This window comes from Vicugna pacos, chromosome 11, assembly GCF_048564905.1.
Source record: "Vicugna pacos chromosome 11, VicPac4, whole genome shotgun sequence".
Lineage (NCBI taxonomy): Eukaryota > Metazoa > Chordata > Mammalia > Artiodactyla > Camelidae > Vicugna > Vicugna pacos.
Window position 1 is genome coordinate 59793396 of NC_132997.1, and position 21924 is coordinate 59815319.

The window sequence follows — 21924 nt, forward strand, 5'->3', positions numbered from 1 at the left end:
CTCCCCTCAAACGCGCATGGTCCTGGGAGGGCGCGCGCGGGCGCGCGGTGGGCGGCAGGGGCGCAGGGGCGTCCGGGGACGCGCGCGTGTGCGCACCCAGAGGGCGCCTGGCCGGCGGTGTCCGGCTCTCCCGCGGCCTTGGTGGCTCCGGGCCGGGCCGGGGCCGCGGCCCCCGCAGTGCCCTCCCTCCGCCTGGCCGGCCTAGCCCGGCCCGGAGCCGCAAGAGCAAGAGCAGCGCCCCTACTGCCCGCTTTTCCACCTCCATCTCCTCGGCCGCCTCCTCCTTCCCCCAGCCACCCGCGCAGTCACAACCGGTTTAGACTGGCCAGAGTGCCCCGCAAAGAAGAGTGAGAGTGGGGAAAACACGGGGAATAACTTCCCGAGGAGGAGGAGGAGAACGAGAAGGTGGAGCCCAGAGGAGGGCCGGCTCCCTCCCTCCATGTGGCCACCGCCGCCGCTGCCGCGGGGCTCGGCGGGGGCAGAGGGCGGCGGCTGCCGGGGAAGCGCATAGCGGGACCGATTGCCCAATACTCCGGCAGGGGCCGGGGCCGGGGCTGGGCCCCCAAATAAATAGCCGCCCAGCAGGCCCGGAGCTGCAGGGGAGAGCGGCGGCCACGGTCCTCCCCGCACCACCCACCCGGGGCACTGCGCCCTGTGCTGCGTCCCGGAGAGCCCGTCGAGGCGGGTACCCAGGTAAAGGGCTGGAGCTCGAGGGAAGGGACCCAGTGGTCGGCGGCCAACCGTCCGCCTCGCCTACCGGAGGCGAGAAGTAACTCCTTCGAGTCCGAGCAGTAGGAGAAGACAGCGACCACGCTGTCATCGGCGGCCAAGCAGCTCGGAACCAGTTTCTTGTTGGGATGTGCGCTGGGGGCTGAGAGTGTCATCGGTGCGCTCGCGCCCACCCCGTGATCTACCCCGCTTTGGTGGGGTGCTTCTCCACTGTGGACCAGTTTTCCCAGGGCTCCCAGGGCGGCATTTTGCATGGAGCTGGGAGAGAAAGAAAGGGGGTCCAGGAGGGAGGACGGCACCCTCGAAGTGGGCTCTGGGTAGATCTGCCCTGGGATTCCTGAGACATCTTCTGGGACTGCTGGTGGCAGAGCACGTGGGGTGGAGGGAAGCGACCCAGGTGAGCTCCGGTTTCCCAGAGGGCAGCGAGGCCTCCAAGGGCCCTGGTTGGGAGCTAGTGCACCCCGGTGTCACCGAGAGGGTCGGGTTGGGGAGCCCTGGGGGCTCCTGGGCTGGGAGGAAAGCAGCGCGCGTGGCAGGCGGGTTCTGCACCGCGGCGCCAGGTTCCTCACCACCGGGTCAGCTCAGGGCGAGCGCAGGGGTCTGAACGGGAACGTGGGAGGACTTGGTGCTTGAGGCTCGTCTGTAGTGCCCTAAGTAACCTACTCTAGCTTCAGCAGCTCCCGGAGGCTTTGGAAAGAGCTGATAGTCGTTTAAAAACTTGGTCATCAATAACAGATCAATGCTTCTCAGGATGCCTTGTCTAATCCGGCCCGGGCAATCCATCCCAGAGGTTTAGGTAGGATTTACATTCAATATACGTTACTTACATAGTAAGTTATTTAATGTAATTTTTGGGATGAATTTCCTGGGGCACAGTTAGTTTGGGTGTATTTTTTAAATCTTGAATTACCTGGATACTAGTTCAGATTGCAGGTGGATTTTTGCAACACTCCCCACCCCCACCCCCAAGACTTCCAGTCGTTCCACCAAATGCTGTTAATTTGTTTATGTCCTAATGGATTCTTAGATTTGAGTTAACCTTAGCTGTGAGAAGTTGATCTGGCTGGTTCAGAACACTGAGGAAGCTACAGAAGATTCCAAAGTGAAAAGATCAATTATTTATTATATGATTACACCTTCTGTTAACATGTGAATACATATAACAGGGTAGGTACCCATATTATTGCCAGAAATAAGTTTGTTTTGTTTTAAAGGCCCCGGTAAGTGGGAATTACATAATAAAATAGTTTAACCTGACATTTTGCAACAACTCGTACTTTTAGCAGCACTGACTGCTTAAGAACATTCTTCTGTTTCTTCTCTTTTTTGTGTAGGCAAGAGAGGTAACAAGGACCCTTGGTGTCTGTGGGATGAATAGAGGGGAGGACAAAAGAGATGCAGAGGTAGATCAGAAACACTAGGAAATCTTTTCTGACTTCTGATTGTAACTCTGCAAATATAGTGGTGACGGTGTGCATTGGTTGATGTCTGAATCTGTATCAGGGCAGATCACGGTGGTTTGGGGGTGGATCTGGTCATGAAACTAGAGCTAGAGGGTGATAGACAGATGTGGTCAGACTTTAAAGCTTTATTTTCTCACTCTAGTCTTTTGAACCCCTACTTTTTGTTGTCTTTTTCTAAAGCGAGCTCTCTCTGGAACTTATTCATACAATGCAATTGAGTATAGAAAGCCTGTGGGAAAATACAAAAGAAAGAATGTCTTGCTTGTATAGCTATAGCTTTTACAAGACAGTATCACCTAGTGACTTTAATTTTAATTAAAAATTGCAAGAATGTGTATATTTAGCTAGTTGGCCTTTACTTTGGGAGGTTCTTTGCAGACGTCAAAGTATTCCCTGAAGATAATGAGACTGAACTATAACTTTACAGGAAAGAACACATGACCCCTGCTTTCAAAGAGTTTAGTCTAGTGGGAAAGATAGACATGTTACAAATATCTGCAATATGAGATAATAAAAATGGAGTCATATGGCAGGGACATCAATAGTGTGCTGTTGAATGGCAGAGAAAAAGAGGTCCCTTCAAGGTTAGGAACGGAGAAATCATGTGGTGAGTGTAGCATCTGAGCTGGGACTTGAAGAAGGAAGAGGATTTCCGGGATGGAAAGGAGGCTTGTTGGAACAAGAGAGCAACACTGGGTGCATTGAAAGGAAGCAGAGCAGTTTGGAGTGGCTGGAGCCTGGAATTCAATATAGATAAGGCTGGGAGGTAGGATGGGGCTAGATTATGGAGAACATGACAAGCTATGCTAGGAAATTAAAATGTGATTGAACATTATTATTGTATTTATACCAACAATGTTAACATCCTTAATGGTAGTTTATACATTGGAGTTCAATTTTGTGAGCTTCCCCCTAAAGAAGTAAGTGATAAAATCTCAGTGATATTTTCTTCCTATAAATGTTTCTGTAAAAGAGAAATGTGTTTCAAATAGCCTTTAATGCTTTATTGAAATCCAGCAGTTATTTCCCCCACTGAATCTGCAATCTTACAGTATAACAACTCTTAATTTTATTAAAACTTTAGATAGGAAAACATTTCCAGTTTCCTGGGCCATTAAAATCACTTTCTATTCTCTGTTTCAATTACCAATAATACACCACTAATAATAATTGTTATTAGTATTATTAATCTTTATTAAACTTATGTCAGATGAGCCACATACCTTATTTTATTTGAGGAGGCATAATTTTTATCTTAGTCTGAGAATTTTAATAAGGTCACTCAGCTAAGTAAATGATGGGACCCAGATTTGAATCCAAGAAGACAGCATAACAGGAGCATAATATATGATAACTGTTACGAATAAGTTAGAAATTCTACCTGCTACCTGTAGGAGAAGTGTTTCTCTGTTTTTTCTTTACATCCTTATTTCCATCATTCTGATTTTATTTTTTTTTGTTTAGTTATATATATATTCTTTTTCAGATTCTTTTCCATTATAAGTTATTACAAGATGTTGACTATAGTTCCCTGTGCTATACAGTAGGTCCCTATTGTTTATCTATTTTATCAATAATACTGTGTATCTATTAATCCCAAACTTCCAATTTATCGCTCCTCAACCCTTTCCCCCTTGGTAACCATACATTTATTTTCTATGTCTGCGAGTCTATTTCTGTTTTGTGAATTTGTATCATTCTTTTAAAGTTCACATATGAGCGATATCTTATGATATTTGTCTTTCACTGTCTAACTTACTTCACTTAATATGATAATATCTAGGTCCACCCATGTTGCTACAAATGGCATTATTTCATTCTTTTTTATGGCTAAGTAATATTCCATTGTATAAATACACCACAGCTTCTTTATCCAGTCCTCTGTCAATGGACGTTTTGATTGTGTCCGTGTCTTGGCTATTGTAAATAGAACTGCTATGGACATGGGGTGTATGTATCTTTTCAAATCAGAGTTTTCTTTCTTTCTGAATATATTCCAAGGAGTAGGATTGATGGACCATATAGTAACTATTTTTAGTTTTTTAAGGAACCTCCATACTGTTCTCTGTAGTGGATGCACCAATTTATATTCCCACCAACAGGGTGGAAAGGTTCCCTTTTTTCCTCACCCTCTCTAGCATATGTTATTGGTAGATTTTTTTAATGATAGTCACTCTGACCTGTGTGAAGTGGTACCTCATTATAGTTTTGATTTGTATTTTTCTAATAATCAGCAATGTTGAGCACCTTTTCATGTGCCTTTTGGCCATGTGGATGGCTTCTTTGGAGAAATGGCTATTTAGGTCTTCTGCCCATTTTTTTATTGGGTTTTTTTTTTGGTTGTTATTGAGCTGCAATGAGCTGTTTATATATTTTGGAGATTAAATTTACCACATACAAAAATAAACTCAAAAGGGATTATAGACCTAAATGTAAGACCAGGTACCATAAAACTCCTAGCAGAAAACATAGGCAGAATACTCTTTGACATAAATCACAGCAGTATTTTTTAGATCTGTCTTCTAGAGTAATAGAAGTAAAAGCAAAACTAAACTAATGAGACCTAATTAAACTTAAAAGCTTTTGCACAGCAAAGGAAACCGTAAACAAAACGAAAGGACAACCTATGGAATGGGAGAAAATATTTGCAAACAAGGCAACCAACAAGGGATTGTTATTATTTTTTTAATTGAGATATAATTGCCATATTAACATTACTTTTAGGTGTACAACGTAATGATTTGAGATATGTGCATATTGCAAAATGATCACCACAGCAAGTCTGATGAACATGCATCATCACACAGTTACCATTTCTTTGTGTATGTGATAAGAACTTTTAAGATCTACTCTCTTGGCAACTTCCAAGTATATAATATAATATGTTAACTGTAATCACCATGCTGTATATTATACATAATTTTGGTTCATTTTATTTTACAAATTCAATGCTGGGACACACTTAAATGTTTTAACACATCTTTAAACTATTATATAATCTTGTACTTTTATGACCCACTCAAAAGAAACTCCTAAGCTCCTTGAGAAAAGATGGGATACAAGATGAGAAAAACATTAGTGAATGTAGTAACAGCATTAAATACAAAGACCAGACCCGCCAGATTCTCTGGAAGAGTGTCAACTTCATGTATTCTTTTCACTATTCCTAATAACCACCCCCCAAACATATCAGGTCTTTTTGTATTTCAGCATCTTGTATATATTACCATGGGTCCTGATTTTCTATACTGAAAGTGATATAGCAAACATACTAGTTTGTACATGACATACTAAAGTGTATATTCAGACAACAGATTGGACTCTATATATAGTTATGTGCAAATTATACAAAACATAAACCAAGCAAAAAAAAAAACACATGTGTGTAGGTAGCATCATCAGAGATTTCTTTACCAGAACTTCACCAACACTACTTGGACCAAGCCTTGTGGGATGTGGGTTGTGTGGATTAGAGATAAGGTGTAATGAGCCTGACAGCACAGGGAGCATGAGAAGAGTGTGGGGAGAAAGGGAGATACCAGCCTGTGTCTAAGTGTCTGGCCCTCATTTTGCCTGTATTGAGCTCTGTTAAGTCTCGAGATCTTTTTATCTTTTCTCAGACTCTGAATGATTTATAGATTCCACTGTTTTCTCTTCTGAGCCTGCGAGCAGGATGGGAAATAGGTGACTGTTCGCTGGATTGGTTAGGAAGGGCTCTGGGATACTGGTCTCTCCCTGAGCGTGACATCTGTAACTCTCAGTTTCCTTGTACGGATGGGGAACTTGCAGTGTTAAGGTCGGTGGCGGCAAGTTGACAAAGTTCACCAGATGAGACGGGCATCATACATGAGCAAGGCAGACCGGGGTGAGAGGGCGGGGAGAGCACAGGTGAAACTCTAAATGCAAGTCAGCCTTGGTCCTGCGTCAGGGAGGCGATAGGGAGTGGAAGGAACTGGAGAGAACATGCCCGTTCAGCTAGGGCCGGCTTGCTCAGTTCTAGCCAGTTCTTATGTAAGAACAAGGGCCCAGTGTTGCCAGATCTTCTGAGGCCTCAAGAGAACCTGGAAACTCAGATTTGTATGTGAAAACATTGGCAATTCATTCAAAATGGCTAAAAATGAAACAAAATAAAAATTGGGCAGGCCAAACCAAACACCTCTAGAGATCTAGAGATCAGATTTGACGTGACGCTGCCAGTTTGCCGGATGATTTGCAAGCTTCCTTCTGGCTTCAGACTGCCATGATCCTAGATCAGTCCTTCTGATCTCTAACCCATTTTTTCACCTTTGCTGAAACATATCCCAGTACTCACCATATCTAAATTACAGTAGCTTTGGAGGAGCTCTTTGGCAAATGCTGGACTATGATAGATCTACCAGACCTTTAAGGTCAGAGAAAAGTCCTTTGTCAGTGGCTATGCTGTTGACATAATTCAGAAGCCCTGCAGTTAATTACTTGTGTTAATTATCCTTTTCACGGACAATTAGTGGGGTTTAATTCTAGGACTCAGAGCTATATCTGTAAACATTTTCCTTCATCTCTTCCTTCTCCCCGCAGTGTGAGGTAATAAGCTTCTACAAAAAATGATCCAGGTTTCCACTTGGACAAGGTGTATTTCTAGGCTTGTCTTATGGTGCTTAGACAAAGAAATCTTCATCATCTTTACCCTGGCAAGGTTTCACCTTGTAGTCTGTCTCTCTTCTCAAAAACAGAGCTATCTGGGGCTGTCCTTCAATTGCAACGAGGTGAATAGGTTAAGGTTTGGTTTGTCTTTTATAAATTAATACGGAATTTAGGTGGGTTTTTTTTTAAGCATATTTATATGCATCCAAAAAATAAAAATGAGAACAAAAGTAATGAATTTGCATGTGATTCCAATCCTAAATTATTTTTAGTTACGCTGGTTTCTAGGAGAACTATGCAGTTAAATTCTTTAATGTAATGCTTTTAAAGCTGAGTTTCTTGGATTTGATTAGCTAAGATGTGCTCTTTGCTTTATGCCAATGACCTGTTTTACAAACACATGGGCCTGACTCTAGCTGAAAAGTTCAGAGCAGACTTTGACAATGGGAAGGAAGCATCTGAGTAAATAAAATGAGAATGGCATGTTCAGAGAAACCACATACCTTGTTGTGACTGAGCTGACTGAGAGAGGACCAATAGAAGGCTCTGAGTGACAAGTCTGAGCCACAGTTTGCCCTTGTCCTGGTTCCAGTGATGAGTCAGCCCTCACTTGCACTTCAGAGAGTGGTTTAATCGGCTCTAAATGTTTTTAACATTTGAAACCAAATCTGAAAGAATCAGGTACTTATCTGATCATTAAAGGCATCTGATGTTATATTGGTAAAAATATTTGGATTTGAAAAATCAGCTTCTTTATTTTTACCCGTGTATTTAGCTAGGCTTTCAGATTCAATGATGGAAGCTGGCTCTCAGCTCCAGGGAGGCAGGGGCCACATCACCTTCGCTCCGCAATACCTTCCAAATGCATTCAACTTGTTTTCTTCTAAATATGCAGTACCTTCCAAATGCTATCCACATAACAAACAGAAAAGTAGAAATTCTAACCATTCTTTAGGACCGCATAACACCATTATCAAAATATCCCAGCTTCTACCCCACTACTTTCCCCAGAGTGAGAGGTTATTTTGCTAATTTGAACAAATTAATAAGTGATTTCATTGTCATGTTGACAACTTTATTATAATTGTCACCATTACTGTTAACATTATCCTCATCTTCAGGATCTTCTCAGAGTTTTATCTGCCACCCCCTGCCTGCCCAGTTAAGGACTGCAGAGGGTGGCTGGGGTGTGTGGCTTGGACCCAGAGACATGGGGCGACTGTCTTAGCAGAGGCTGCCTGGGGAATCTTGGAGCTGCCTCTCCCAGGTCTTTTCTGCTGTGCAGCTGGAGGGTGGCATTATAGGGGGTTGAGTGATGCTCTAGGGGCAGTGCACCCAGGTGGCCATTTAGGACAACAGGAAAGAGACAGGAAAAGACAATGGTGTATGTTCGCTCTCTCTGGAGCTGCAAGGGTGAAACTGCTCATTCTCTAGCCAGAAACCAGCCAAAAGATAGATTTTGGGGACTTGCCATATCCAAGTGTGGAGTAAATAGCATTGCCACCACCAGTGGGGACAGAGCCAGCTGTCACAAGTGAGGAGGAAGCAGGCAACCATCCATTCCTTTTTTCTCCCATGCTCTCCTGAGAAGGTCCAATTATTCTGCTCTCCTGTTTTGTAAACTTTTGATTCTTTGGAGAGAGATGCTTACTTTTCTGTAACCTTCTAATACACTTAGGCATTTTAGCATGTTGGAGGTTGTTTTCTGGGATTGTTTGATGCACTTTCTTACACCACTTTCTCCTGTTTTCGTTACAATTAGCTTTTGCAAATCTGCAGATAAAGTGATGTGATCATCTTTTAAATTTTGTGTCAGAGGCAATGATCTGTTTCTGCATTTTTCCCCCAAACTTTTTGTAGAAAATCAAGAAATTAACTTTTGCTATAGTCCTCATTCCTATAAGAACTTTTGCTTTGTTTTCTACTTGAAATCTTGATCTGGTGATCAGTAGAGATTTTCTAGGGTAAGTGGGCTTTGTCCTTGATGGTATAGATGACAGGGTAGAGCTAAAAGGACAGCCAAAGGCTGGCTGCTGCATTGGGGTGGGTGGGGTCCGGGCAGAAAGTTGCCACTTGCTCATTAAGCCCCTACCCCCAGCTGCTTCGTATCTTATTTGCTCCCTCACTGTGTCCTTCCTCCACTGGGAAGGAAGATGGGACAGTTGGTCAGAAGGTGTTCTATCCTATCGGGCAGTGATTCTCAGCCACAGCTGCACATTAGAATGGCAGGAAGGGTAAGGCTCCACTCCCAGAGAAGGCTGGTAGTGGGACTTGGCCTCAGGGTTGTTTAAAAGTTTCCTGATGACTCTAGTATTGTCAGGGTTGATAATCACTGTGGTTGGGCAACAGTTTTCAGAGTGTATCTGTGGATGACCTGGGTCAGAAATACAGGGTGACTTTAAAAAATGTAAATTCTGGGATTCCTAACGTATTAAAAATGCATAGGCCTTGAACCTGAAACTTGAAAGGAAACCAGATCCTGGTAGTAAACACCAGTTTTGAATCATTCCAAATTGCAGTCTGCCAATGTTTTGATCTTGGTTTAAATGTTCTAAGTATTAATAAATAACTTAAGTTCAGAAAGTCTTAGAAGCCCTTGATTTATAAATGATTCAGTAACTAGTTGCTGTAGAATGTTGGTGTGAGTAACTAGTAACTACATCTTAGAAAATGGCTATCAATTTACTGGAAATCTCCTGTTATAAAATAAGAATAGCTAATATTTACTAAAGTGTTTTACTATGTGCTAGGCACTGAGCTTTGCACTTTAAATTCGCTATTATCCCATTTACAGATGAGGAAACTCAGGCTCAGAGACATTAAGTAATTGGCTCAAAAACACTGGATTGGAACCCAGATAGACATGTAATAACAAAACTTATGATCTTAACCACTACTCAGTTCCTACCACTGTGGAACCAGATACTAGAAAAAATTTCTCCAATGATCACTGATGTTTATTTCAGAAATCCTGAATTTATATTTTATTTTCATTGCTTAGATTCTTCTTTTATGATGTGTAGTCATCCCTGCATTTGAACAGAAGCTCTGTTAACTCTTTTTTGAGGAGCGACAATAATAACAAAACATAATCTCTTGATTTTATTGCCCTTGTTTAAACCTGTTTCTGGGTTAAAACTCTGGGTGTGTATGGGGAGGTGTGTGGACATGGGTGGGGAGAAGCTGGCCCGGGGGAGGGGCCTTACATTTATAAAAGGCCTCATGCAGATAATATTGATTTTTATCTCCATGTCAGGTCATTATAACTGTCTGTGTGGTTATAGCATTAATTATTTTAAAAATAAAATCAGCTTTATTGAGGTATAATACACATACAATAAAATTCTGAAGGAAGGTCAAGAAACCTAGTATGATTTAGACTCTTGACACTCCTCACGGATGCTTCAATTAAGACAAAATCAACCTGGAATCAACCATTTTTTTCCCAGGGTGCAGTCATATAATCCTAGGCTGTCAATTAAAATAAAGTGACAATTCAACACCAGGTAATTTGGAAGTGATTGAGATTCAAATAAAGATTTGTTGTTTTTATCTCCTATAATTCAAGTAAAAATGTATCTAGGAATCTTCAGTGAGATATTTAAAGACAACATTTAAAAAGGAGTTGTTAGAAAACAATTGTTGTGGGGGGAACAAAGGCAAGAGGCAACTGTTAACTGAAGATAAGATCAAACAGTTGTGAATCACTCTGTATTTGGCAAAAAATAGTGTAACATATTTACATACATTTCAGGGGTGGAAAGCGTCTACGTCAACATCAAGTGTTCGTAAATGTCAAATGTGCAATTCTGACATCCTATATCCGGGAGAATAGAAATTTTCAGCCAGTGTAGAGTTGAGGAAATAACAGAGAATTGGCATCGTTTGAACAGAACTGAATGCAGTCTAAGACATTGGAGCTTAGAAGTTTACTATGAGTGAAAGGTAGACTTTCATCGGCAATCCTTTTCATTTTCCAAAGGAAATGTCTTAGAGTTTACTTAACTCTCTGTTCCCTTTAACAAAACAAATTCTAGCTTTAGGAGATACACTATCCTTTATACCAATGATAATCTCATTTTGTTGAATAATATTATTATGATTGATTTTATTTCATGCTCTCCTTTCTTCTCCAAGGGAGGTTTATAATATGTGGAATATGTTTAATTTGAAAAAAAATGACACTGTTAGGCATTTTATTTAGTTTAGTTTGTAAATTTTTAATACAATTTTAGAGGTTATTTTCCATTTTCAGTTATTACAAAATATTGGCCATATTCCCCTTGTTGCACAGCACATCCTTAAGCCTGTGTTATACCCAGTGCTTTGTACCTCTCACTCCCCTATCCCGGTAACTCCCCTCCCTGTCCTCTCCCCACTGGTCACCACTAGTTTGTTCTCTGTATCTGTGAGTCTGCTTCTTTTTTGTTTATTCACTAGTTTGTTGGGGTTTTTTAGTAGGATGTTAAAGTCCCCTACTATTATTGTGTTACTGTCAATTTCTCCTTTTATGTCTGTCAATATTTGCCTTATGTGTTGAGGAGCTCCTATGTTGGCTGCATATATATTTACAATTGTTGTATCTTCTTCTTGGATTGATCCCTTGATCGTTATCTAGTGTCCGTCTTTGTCTCTTAGAACAGTCTTTATTTTAAAGTCTATTTTGTCTGATATGAATATTGCTACTCTGACTTTCTTTTGATTTCCATATTCCCGGCATACCTTTTCCATCCCCTTACTTTCAGTCTGTATGCATCTCTAGATCTGAAGTGAGTCTTGTAGGTGGCAGTATATACAGGCCTTGTTTTTGTATACATTCAGCTACTCTGTGTCTCTTAATGGAGCATTTAGCCTATTTACATTGAAGGTAATTATCAATTTGTGTGTTCTTATTGCCATCTTGTTAACTGTTTTGGGTTTGTTTTTGTAGGTCTTTCCCCCTCCTTTCTTCTTTTGTTCTCTTATGATTTGATGGCTATCTTTAGTGTTATGTTTGGATTCCTTTTTCTTTTCTGTGTATTTATCTATTACAGATTTTTGGTTTGCGGTTACCGTGAGGTTTTTGTATAGCAGCCTATACATGTGCGTGATTGTTTTAAGTTGCTGATCTCTTAATTTCAAGTGCATTTTTAAAACCCTGCATTTGTTCTCTCCTCCCCTCATGATTACTGTTTTTGATATCATATTTTACATCTAATTGTTTTGTGTATCCCTTAACTGCTTATTGTGGATATAGATGATTTTCCTACTCTTGTTTTTTAACCTCCCTACTAGCTTTGTGTGTGGATGATTTCCTAAAAAGCTCCAGTGAGCTTTTTCATTTCATAATTTTTTTTGTTTCTAGTTGTAGCCTTTTCTTTTTCACCGGGAGAAATTCCTTTAACTTTTGTTGTAAAGCTGGCTTGGTGGTACTGAACTCTTTTAGCTTTTGTTTGTCTGTTTTTTGTTTTTGGTGGGGGAGGTAATTAGGTTTATTTGTCTGTTTTTTAACAGAGCTTTTGCTTGTCTGTAAAGCTTTTGATTTCTCATCAAATCTGAATTGGAAACTTGCTGGGTAGAGTATTCTTGGTTGTAGGTTTTTCCCCTTTTATTGTGTTAAATACATTGTGCCACTCCCTTCTGGCCTGCAGATTTTCTGCTGAAAAATCAGGTGATAGCCTTATGGGAGTTCCCTTGTATGTTATTTGTTGCTTTTCCCTTGCTGCTTTTAATATTCTCTCTTTATGTTTAATTTTTGCCATTTTAATTACACTGTGTCCTATTGTGCTCCTCTTTGGGTTAATCCTATGTGGACTCTCTGCACTTCCTGGACTTAGGTCCTAGAGCTTGTTTCAGATCATTTTAGGGGGTGAGGGTAGTTTCTGACACAGTAGGGTATAGGGTCCAGGGTATCCTGAAGCTTATGTTGGCCTCCTAGTGGACAAGGCCAGGGCGCAGCTGGTCCCAGGGTAGGTCTGGCCAGTTGTGGACAGGCTAGATCCACAGGCTGCAGGATGGGTGAGGCTGGTCTAGAAGTTAGCGCAGACTTCCTAGAGGAAAGGGCTGGTGCCTGCTTACTGGTGGGTGGAGCTGGATTTTGGCCCTCTAGTGGGCAGGGCCTTGTCTAGAGGTGGCTGTGGGCTCAGGAAGTCTTTAGGCAGTCTCTCTGCTGATGGGTGAGGCTGTGTTCCCACCCAGTTAGTTGTTTGGTCTGAGGCATCCTAGCACTGGTGCTTACAGGCTGTTGGGTGGGGCCAGGTCTTGGCTCTAATGAGCTAGAAGGAGGATCCCAGGATAGTGCCTGCCAGCACCAGTACTGGCTTTCAAATATCCAAGGCAGCCTCAAATAGTGTTCTTGGTGTGGAATGTTCCCAAATATGTCTGCCACCAGTGTCTGTGTTCCCAGCATGAGCGATAGCCACCTCACACCTCTCCAGGAGACTCTCCAAGACCAGCAGGTAGGTCAGGTCCAGGCTCCTATCAAGTTACTGCTTTTGCTTTGCAGTGAGATTTTTTGTGTGCCCTTTAAGGATGAAGTCTCTATTTCCCCCAGTTCTGGGGGTCTCCAGACATCAAACCCTGCTGGTCTTCAAAGCCAAATGCTCTGGGGTCTTGTCTCCCTGGTGTAAGACCACTGGGCTAAGGAAGCCAATGTGGGGCTCATAACTCTTATTCCTGTGGGAGAACCTCTGCATTATAATTATTCTCCAGCTTGTGGGCCGCTCACCCGAGGGGTATGGGATTTGATTATATCATTAGTCCACCCCCTCCTACCCATCTTGTTGAGGTTCCTTCCTTGTCTTCAGTTGTAGAAGGTCTTTTCTGGTAGATTCTAGTTTTTTTCATCAATGGTTGTTCTGCAGATAGTTTTGATTTTGCTGTGCTCATGAGAGGTGAGCTCAGGGTCTTTCTGCTCTGCCATCTTGGCCCCTCTCCCGAACATATTTAACTTTTAAGTTAAAGATAAGAAATACACTTAAATTATAAGTTCAAGTTAATTTTGTGATATTCTGTCAGACCCTGTAGATTGACAGAACTGCCCTTAAATTACAGTGCTTTTCAAAATGGCTTTTAATTTTGAATTTTGGAGTCTTAGTTTGTTAACACAGGTTAAAAGATTCCCCATTCTCAGAGGGTGTACTGGAATATACTACAATGTATGTGTTTCTTAGAAGCATACTTTTATACAATTATATGAGTAAGAACCCCAAACTTTGAATATACTCATGGAACACTAGTCCAAACAAGACAACATCTTCTGGGACTTATAGATCTTACTATTTTTTAGGGGAAAAAAAATTCTACCACTTGGATATTGTAAATGTTATTAATGCCAGGATTTATCCCATAAAGTGTGAAAATAATCCTACCTTGGGGTAACAGACAGGCTTTTTGAGGCACTTTCTTCTGCAATTTCAATGGAGAGTGCCATCTTTCTAATCCTGTTTTCCTTTGTGAGCCCTGTAAGATCTGCCCTCTTCACTTCACACCGAATCTATCAGGTCGGTTGATCCTCTTGCCTAAGCCGCCCATTGGTGAATCTCTGCATTGTTCTTTAGAACCAACCTTCTTTGCAAGGACTTTACTCCTGCTCCTGCCCTGACTGCTTTCACTTCCCTCTGACTCCTAGATGTTTAATATCCACCCATCTCTTCGGCACTCAACCATGTGCTCTTTTGTGCCCATATCTTACATTCCTTAGTGGGTTATAAGCGCCTAGATGGCAAGGGTGATGCGTTACAGTTCTTCTGATTTCCCTTGGTATCTGCTGCAATGTAATTTAAATTGAAGATTATCAAAAAACCTTTAGAATAAAGATCCTGCTTTTAGAATGCTGAATTTCTGTAAATATTAGGATAAGTGGGTTTAGCGGAAATTTCAGTTAATTTAGACTTTTTATTTAAAACAATACCAGGGGAGAGATTTTTATCATATTGCATCATGAAGTATAAAGAAGGAGGATTAATAAGAAGAAATTTTCATAAAAAAAAAGGTATGGTGTATCTATATTTCCTATGTTTTGTTGTCAAAGATTAAACTCCTAAGCTTAACCTTTGGCCCAAATAGGATCAAATGGGGTATGAATAGTTAAAATAATCAACCTGAAATTACAGCATACTCACAATATGTTTATTCTGTTGCACTTAAAAGACATGAATACCAGCTAACTTAACAAAATAATTTACTAGGTTAGCTCATACAGTGAGGTGGAAGGGGGAGAAATTAGGCTTGGGTATCCCTAGGGAGCCAAGATAGTAGGAACTGACAGAGGGCTCTTTAATGCAGTAACCACTGAGATCAGTCAACTCCAAATAGCTTTCTTTTATTAGAGCATTTCATTCACAATTTAGGATCCTGGGAGAGGGGTCCTACTGGCCTTGCTTGGATCAGGTTCTGCTCCATGGGTCAAGAGCAAGGAATCTTGATTAACTGTCCCACCAACCATCTACCCATAAGGAAGACCAAGTACCTCAAAGAAAGTTGGGTGCCATTACAAAAGGAGGAGGAAATGAAGGCTACTCTATTTGTGAAATCCCCTTACAGAAGAACATAGACTGTGAGAGAAACAGCAGGTGAGACATCTGAGGAATAGCAGAAACTAGGAGAAAGGTATCGCCCTGACAGAAAACAAGAAATCACTAAATGGTATTTTTCACCATGTTCTATTGAAACTACATGTCTCTCAAACTGTGAGACAATGAAAGGTCAGAAGCTGTTAGACAACTCTTTGTAAAAACTCGTCTTTCTAGTCTGAGTTGATATATATGGGAGCTTTGTATTTCAAAGGTTTGCTTTCCCAAGTATTGACTGTGAGAAGAATTTCTCTGGCTCCTGTCCTATGTGTTGAAATGTCACCCAAGGCAGGGCAAGGCTAGGTGAAGGTATTTGGTGTATAAAGACATTTCTGTCTGCTTCAGTGTGAAAACTGAAAAACTGTGAAAACTCCTCACTCTTTCACTCTCCTCTCCCTGCCCTCCAGGAAATACTGGCTTTATTTATGATTCTGGTGCTTTGCCTGTACCAATGTACACTTTTTCTGGGGTGCTATAATTTGAACATGTAAATGAAGGACAATCTCTTATGCATTTGTTTTTATACAACCTTTTATTCTCATTAGGTGTTTAGCTATTACTATTACATATTATCTAGTTTAGGGAATTAGAAGACTATCTTTTCTTTTAAAGGGGTTCTAAACAGGAAGTAGCACTAAATTGTCATTAAAGGACCAGAATTATATTATTTACTTTTTGCAATAGCTTAGATACTAGAGAGAGTAAACGGCTGATGAAGGGGCATATCTGATTACCTCAAAGGATTTCGATATTTGGAAGTTTGGAGGAGTTTGTCTGCTCACACAATCATGTGGTCTCAGAGACTGGCTTTTTTTTTTTTTTTTTTTGCCAATCCACATTTTATTTGTATCTGCCTTTAATGTGTACATAAATTCTCAGAACCACTTCTCCCATGTGGGGGATGGATGGTAGGTTCTGGAGGGAAGAAGCATCAGACCGAGGACATGAAATTTAACAGAAGGTCCTGCTACCCTGAGCAAGGGTCGTCCCTGTGGGCCGGGACTTGCGCTGTCTTCCCTCCACTTCCGGCCATCTGTGAATCACATGGGCCCTCCTATTGGATACTAGCTCAGCCTCCTCCTCCCCTTGGACTGGCCATGGGCAGGAAACCCAACCTCCTGTCTTCAACGTTTTAGCTTCTTGTCCTGCTTTTCTCATCCCTAAAATTCTACTCCTGGGGTGGGAGAACACCAAAACCCATAACATGTCTCTCCTAAGCCTACTCCTAACTCAGGGTGGTCAACACAGACTCCTGAGATGGAAACTTCAGCCACCTGGGGCCCTCATGGCTGGCTGGATCTGAGGGCAGGGCTGGCAGTGCCGCTGTGGCAGGATGTGGGGAGGCGCAGAAAGCCCTAGGAAGCCAAGGGCATGGGCTTATTCATTGTAGAAGTCAACGTGGGCTCCAGACTTGAACTTGGCTTTCTGCAGCATGCTCAGCAGTTTCTGGGCTGATACCCTGCAGTCCACAAGCTTCCCCTTTGTCTTCATCTCCTGCAGCTTTTCTCACAGGTCTGGGTTCATGGAGGTCTCCCGGGCTAACTGCTGCATGTCTGTGTCCAGGGGACCTGGGGCTCAGCCCCCTCACACTCGGTTCCTCTGTGGCCAGGACCTGAAACATCACATCATGTTACCTGCAGCCTTCCCTGCAAATACAGTGCCCAGCCCTTGAAGGGCTGCAGGGCACAGATGGATGAGATGTTAACCTGCTGAGGCCAGGACTGTCTGGAAAAGCCTTCAGATTGCTGGAAGTCAGGCAGAGTGTGAAGGTCAAGTTCAAAGCCCAATAGTTGTTCACTTCAGCTGAGTTAGTCAGGTCCACCAAGCCTTTGGACACATCCCCAAGAATGCCCAAGTTGTGGACGAGCAGCATTCGCTGCATGCCCTCGGGCCTGGGGAGCTCTCACAGAGGCGGTGAGCAGCTACTGCAAGCCCGCCTTGGCGCTCAGGTCGGCGGGCACCCTCACCAGGTGCAGGCCGGGCCGCCGGGAGCCCAGCTCGGCCTCCAGCTGCCACAGTGCCTCGTCGTTGCGGCCGCTTAGGACCAGCACGGAGCCAGGAGGCAGCAGCAGGGCCAGGAACTGGGCCAGCGTCTGGCCGAAGCTGCAGGAGGCCCCAGTCAGCATGCACACGGCGCACCCTCCTTGCCAACACCCTGCTCCGTACCTCCGACCTCGGCGAACTGGCGAGACTGGCTTTTAGACTCTACGGTTTTGTGCACAAATTGTAACATCTTTTCAGTTTTCAGTTATGAAATATTGAAAGTTAATTTGTACAAAAGCCTGCGGCAGATGGTGACGTGATTTTTGCCCAGTGCTTTGAATGTCAAACTGAAGAAATTCGCTGAAGCCCAGGTAAATTGATGGGTGTAATTATGATTTTCTTAAGACAGCCAAATGCCTCACCTTCTAATTAGGGATGCGCATGAATGAATGAATGATACGCCTACTGTTTTTACTTGTTGTCTGATGAAACCAGAGCCAAGGGGATAGTTTGGCAAAATCTGTGGGCAAAGCAGACTCCCTTGAACCTGACTGTAAACCTGGCATGGCGAAGAGACGTAGGCGTGGACGACTAAGTGGGAGGCCCCTTAGGGGCAGGAAGTTCAGGCCTTGGGCCTCCAAATCCATGGGTATGTAGACTGTTTCAGAACTTAGAAAGAATGAAGATTTTCAAATTTTTAAAAAATATCATTTTGATACCAAAACCTCGTCAAAATTAAAAACAAAAATAGATTTATCTCACTTATGAATTTAAACCCCACTCCCCTGAAATAGACTTACATAAAAAAATAGTGCATGAACCAAGGAAGATTTATCCCACTAACTCAAGGATGGTTTAATAGTAGAAAATACAGATTTTATTACACTGAAAATTAAAAGGAAAAAAAATCATCTCTATGATTATGTATTGGAAATGCATTTGAGAAAATGCAATAAACATTCTTTATAATAGCACTCAAAAGTAGAAACTTTTCTTCTTAACTGTGAAATTTATCTACGCCTCAGAGACAGCACCATGGCACCTTAAAGCATTTCCACTAAAGTTAGAAACTAGGCAAAGATGTGTACTCTTGTTATTTAACCTTGTTATGGGTGCCTTGTTCCATGCAAAGGCAAAAGGAAGAAATTAGAAGCACAAAAATTCGAAGTAAGAGGGTAAAACTATCACTGTTTATAGATGGTCATATAACTGTATTGTATTATATATTGTATGTACCCAAGAGAATCATCCTTAGATCTACTACAAACAAGAGATTTTGCAGTAAGGTAGTGGAATCCAAAATTAACATACAGATGCAAATAGCTTTTTCACATATAAATGGAAAACAAATAAAAGAATTAAGCCCAATTAAAATGTTAGCTAAAAGGATATAATATCTAAAGATAAAATAAAAAGAGATGGGGAAATATTTAAACACTATGAACACCAAAGTAGATGTGAACAAATGGAAAGATACGAAGTGAAAGATAGGCAGACTCAGCATCATAAAAGGAGTGTTTTTCCTTAAATCAGTGTATGAGTTTAACTCGGCCCTAGTGAAAACACCATCAAATTTCTTTTAAAACCAGAAAGACTGATTCTGAAGGTCATATAAAAAAGAAAACAAGAAGAGCCAAGAAAATATTGAAAAGTGTGCAGTGATGGAGAAGGAGAGAAAGAACTATTCCCACTGGAATGTAAACTATATTTTAAAAAACTTAAAAAAAAAGAGAAAGACAGTATTTTAACTCATGTGGTAATTGTGAGTCAATAGACAGATTAAAGGAACAGAAAAGAAAGTCCAGAAACACCCATATACACCGAAGAATTAGATAGGAATTACAAATGGCTTTTCACCTATGAAAATGCTGAAAAATTCACCTCAGAGAATGCTGAGGAATGCAGGTTAAAACTATAATGAAATACTTAAAGCCAACAAACTGGCAAAAATCCAAAAGTTGCACAACACACTGAAAGTTGCTGAGGATAATATAAGTTGGTTTAATATCTTGAAGTCAGTTTGCTAATACTAATAACAGTTACAAAGATACATTTGTAATCAACTCAGCAATTCCTGTCAGATATGCATATATGCAGAAAGATACGTGTGTCGGTAAGGTTATTCATCACAGCATTATTTTTCATTGGAAGCCACTGGGAACTGGTTAAACAGTTAGGAATGACTGGAACACAATGTAGTGAAAGAAGGAATGAGGAAGGTTACTATGCATTGATGTGAAAGATCATCAAGGTATTTATCAAGTGAAAAAATAGCAAAAACTAGTGTATATAACATGCTATTTTTTGTGTGTAAAAAATCAGAGGAAATCTGTAGTTGAGTTAGCTTATGTATTCATAAATTAATTCTAGGAGGATATAAAAGAAACAAGAAATGTTGATTTCCTGTGGAGGATATGGAAGTTAGGTGGGAAATGAATGAAGACCGTATACTTTTTGTCATTTTTTTTTCATTTTTGAATTATGGTTTGCCTAATCAATAAGGAAAACAGACAAACCTTTATATAGCTATGGGTGTTTGTTTGAAGAAAAAAAAAAAGACTAAAAATGCTCTCTATGTGTTGGTAGGAAGCATTTCCAAGGATATTAAGTGCATAAACCAAGGTATGGAATAGAATGTACAGGATCCACTTTTTGTTGAAAAAAGGAAAGCTAAGACTGTTTGCTCAGTCTTGCTTGTATATTCATAAAGACACCGTGGAAGATTACTCCAGTCAATGAACCTTGTGCTGTGCTGCCAGTTCTCCTCCAGACACCCTTTAGGAATGAAAGATTTCTTGCCTCAGTAGCTGAAGGTGATGACAGATGGTCTTCAGGTGACAGCCCCCATGGCTAATGATTGCCTTTGAAGAGTCCCCTCACCTAAGGTCACGCCCCCTTGCTGGGTGGCCCGCATTCAGTGAATGATCAACATGATGGTGTGAAGGTCCAGCTCCTCACCCCCAACTCAGGGCAACTCTGAAGGTTCAGCCCAATTCTATGTGTGGATGTATTACTTATTCAAATCATAAAGATTTTGAAGTTAATTTGATCTGCCAGTGATATTTTATCCTTTTCCTTGTATATTTTTAGAGAACATTTTTTGATGTTTTAATTTAGGAATTGTTTTTGATCCAGAATATCATGCCTTACTACACTCTTGACCATGCTTTTCTTTTCTTTTTCTTTTTGCTTAGGACCTACAGAGAAACACCTCCTTGATCTCACATGACAATGGAATTCAAAAGGTCCCCTGATGGTGGATGGGGCTGGGTGATTGTACTCGTCTCCTTCGTCACTCAGTTTTTGTGTTACGGGTCCCCGTTAGCTGTTGGCGTCTTGTATATAGAATGGCTGGACGCGTTTGGTGAAGGGAAAGGGAAAACAGCCTGGATCGGATCCCTTGCAAGTGGAGTTGGTTTGCTGGCAAGTAAGTGGCTTAATTTATGTGTCTCCTCACTCATTAATCATCTAATTACGTTTGCTGCATCATTAACACTGTGCGAGACAGAGGAGGCTTTTTTTTTTTTAAGTATAACACATACTTTCCTGTCTACATGAAGAGGATAAACCACTCTCTCACTGTAATAAATCTGTGTGAAAATACAGGAATTCCATGAGATATTCAACCATTCATTTATTTCATTATTCATTTATCTGCTACTGTGTGCCAGGCAGTGTGCCTGATTGTGGATATGATAGGCTGAACAGCAAACACATTGTTTCTGCCCTGAAGAGACTTAGTCTACAGTCTACATACTTCCATGAGTAAGAATGATACAGGGATGAGAGGGCAGGGAGCCAGGTATAGCCAATGAATGCTGATGACCAAAGGACCAAATGATGTTCACCAGTCCTGGGAACAGTTCCTCTGTGATTCATAGTGACTCCTCTCTGATTCAGATAAACTGGGATCAAATTGCATGTCCTACATTTGTGTCACCTTCATAAGAAAAATTCGACATATCACAATGATGGTATCATTAAGGATTTAAATATAGTATCATATATAATGACATGTGGATTTTACATAACTTTCATATAAAGTATTCAAAAGAAGTATTCTTGATAAACACTTACCAAGTGTGATATAATAGTGATTCTTACCATCTTCAAAGAGGAAGTAAAGGCGTCTTTATTTTTATTTTTTTGAAGAATTAAAATCATATACACTTCAATTTCCGCAGTCATGGTTTGAACTCTGCAGTAATATTTAATGATCATCAGTCTGATTTAATTGAAACTGGTTGAGAACAGATGCTCTGAGACATAGCCCTGGAGTCTTCCTCTGTGCTATGAACTTGACATGATTCATTGAGCAAATCATAATCTCTGTTTTTATGGGGAAAATAAGAACATTGAATGTGTGATCTATAAGGTATTTTTTAGCTCTAAAATGATTTCCAAACAAATGCATTGGCCATTCCTTCTTTTAAATATGTCGCCTTTCCTGATCATGAAAGGAGATTTATCAAAACAAAACAAAACAAAAACTGTTGCTTCCAAATGGCATATTACCTTGTTAATTTAAAAACAAGACTCAAAAAACAACGCTGGATCATCTGGCCACGTCAGAT

The 21924-nt window shown here is 41.2% G+C and overlaps 1 protein-coding gene and 1 pseudogene across 3 annotated transcripts in view; one reads left to right on the forward strand and one right to left on the reverse strand.

The window, feature by feature from the left end:
- The first annotated feature begins 316 nt into the window (after positions 1–316).
- SLC16A9 (solute carrier family 16 member 9) overlaps positions 317–21924 on the forward strand; it is a 45799-nt gene continuing 24191 nt past the window's right edge. The window contains exons 1-2 of one of the 3 annotated variants that reach the window (XM_015243383.3): positions 317–693; positions 20545–20777. In XM_015243383.3, the coding sequence (XP_015098869.2) occupies positions 20576–20777 (202 nt within the window). In that variant the 5' untranslated portion in view covers positions 317–693; positions 20545–20575. Of the gene's footprint in view, positions 694–12705; positions 13253–16688; positions 17722–20544; positions 20778–21924 lie in introns of those variants that run through there. The other 2 variants (XM_031682491.2, XM_015243384.3) reach the window with 2 other exon arrangements.
- LOC102529586 (sepiapterin reductase pseudogene) lies at positions 16745–17997 on the reverse strand (annotated as a pseudogene).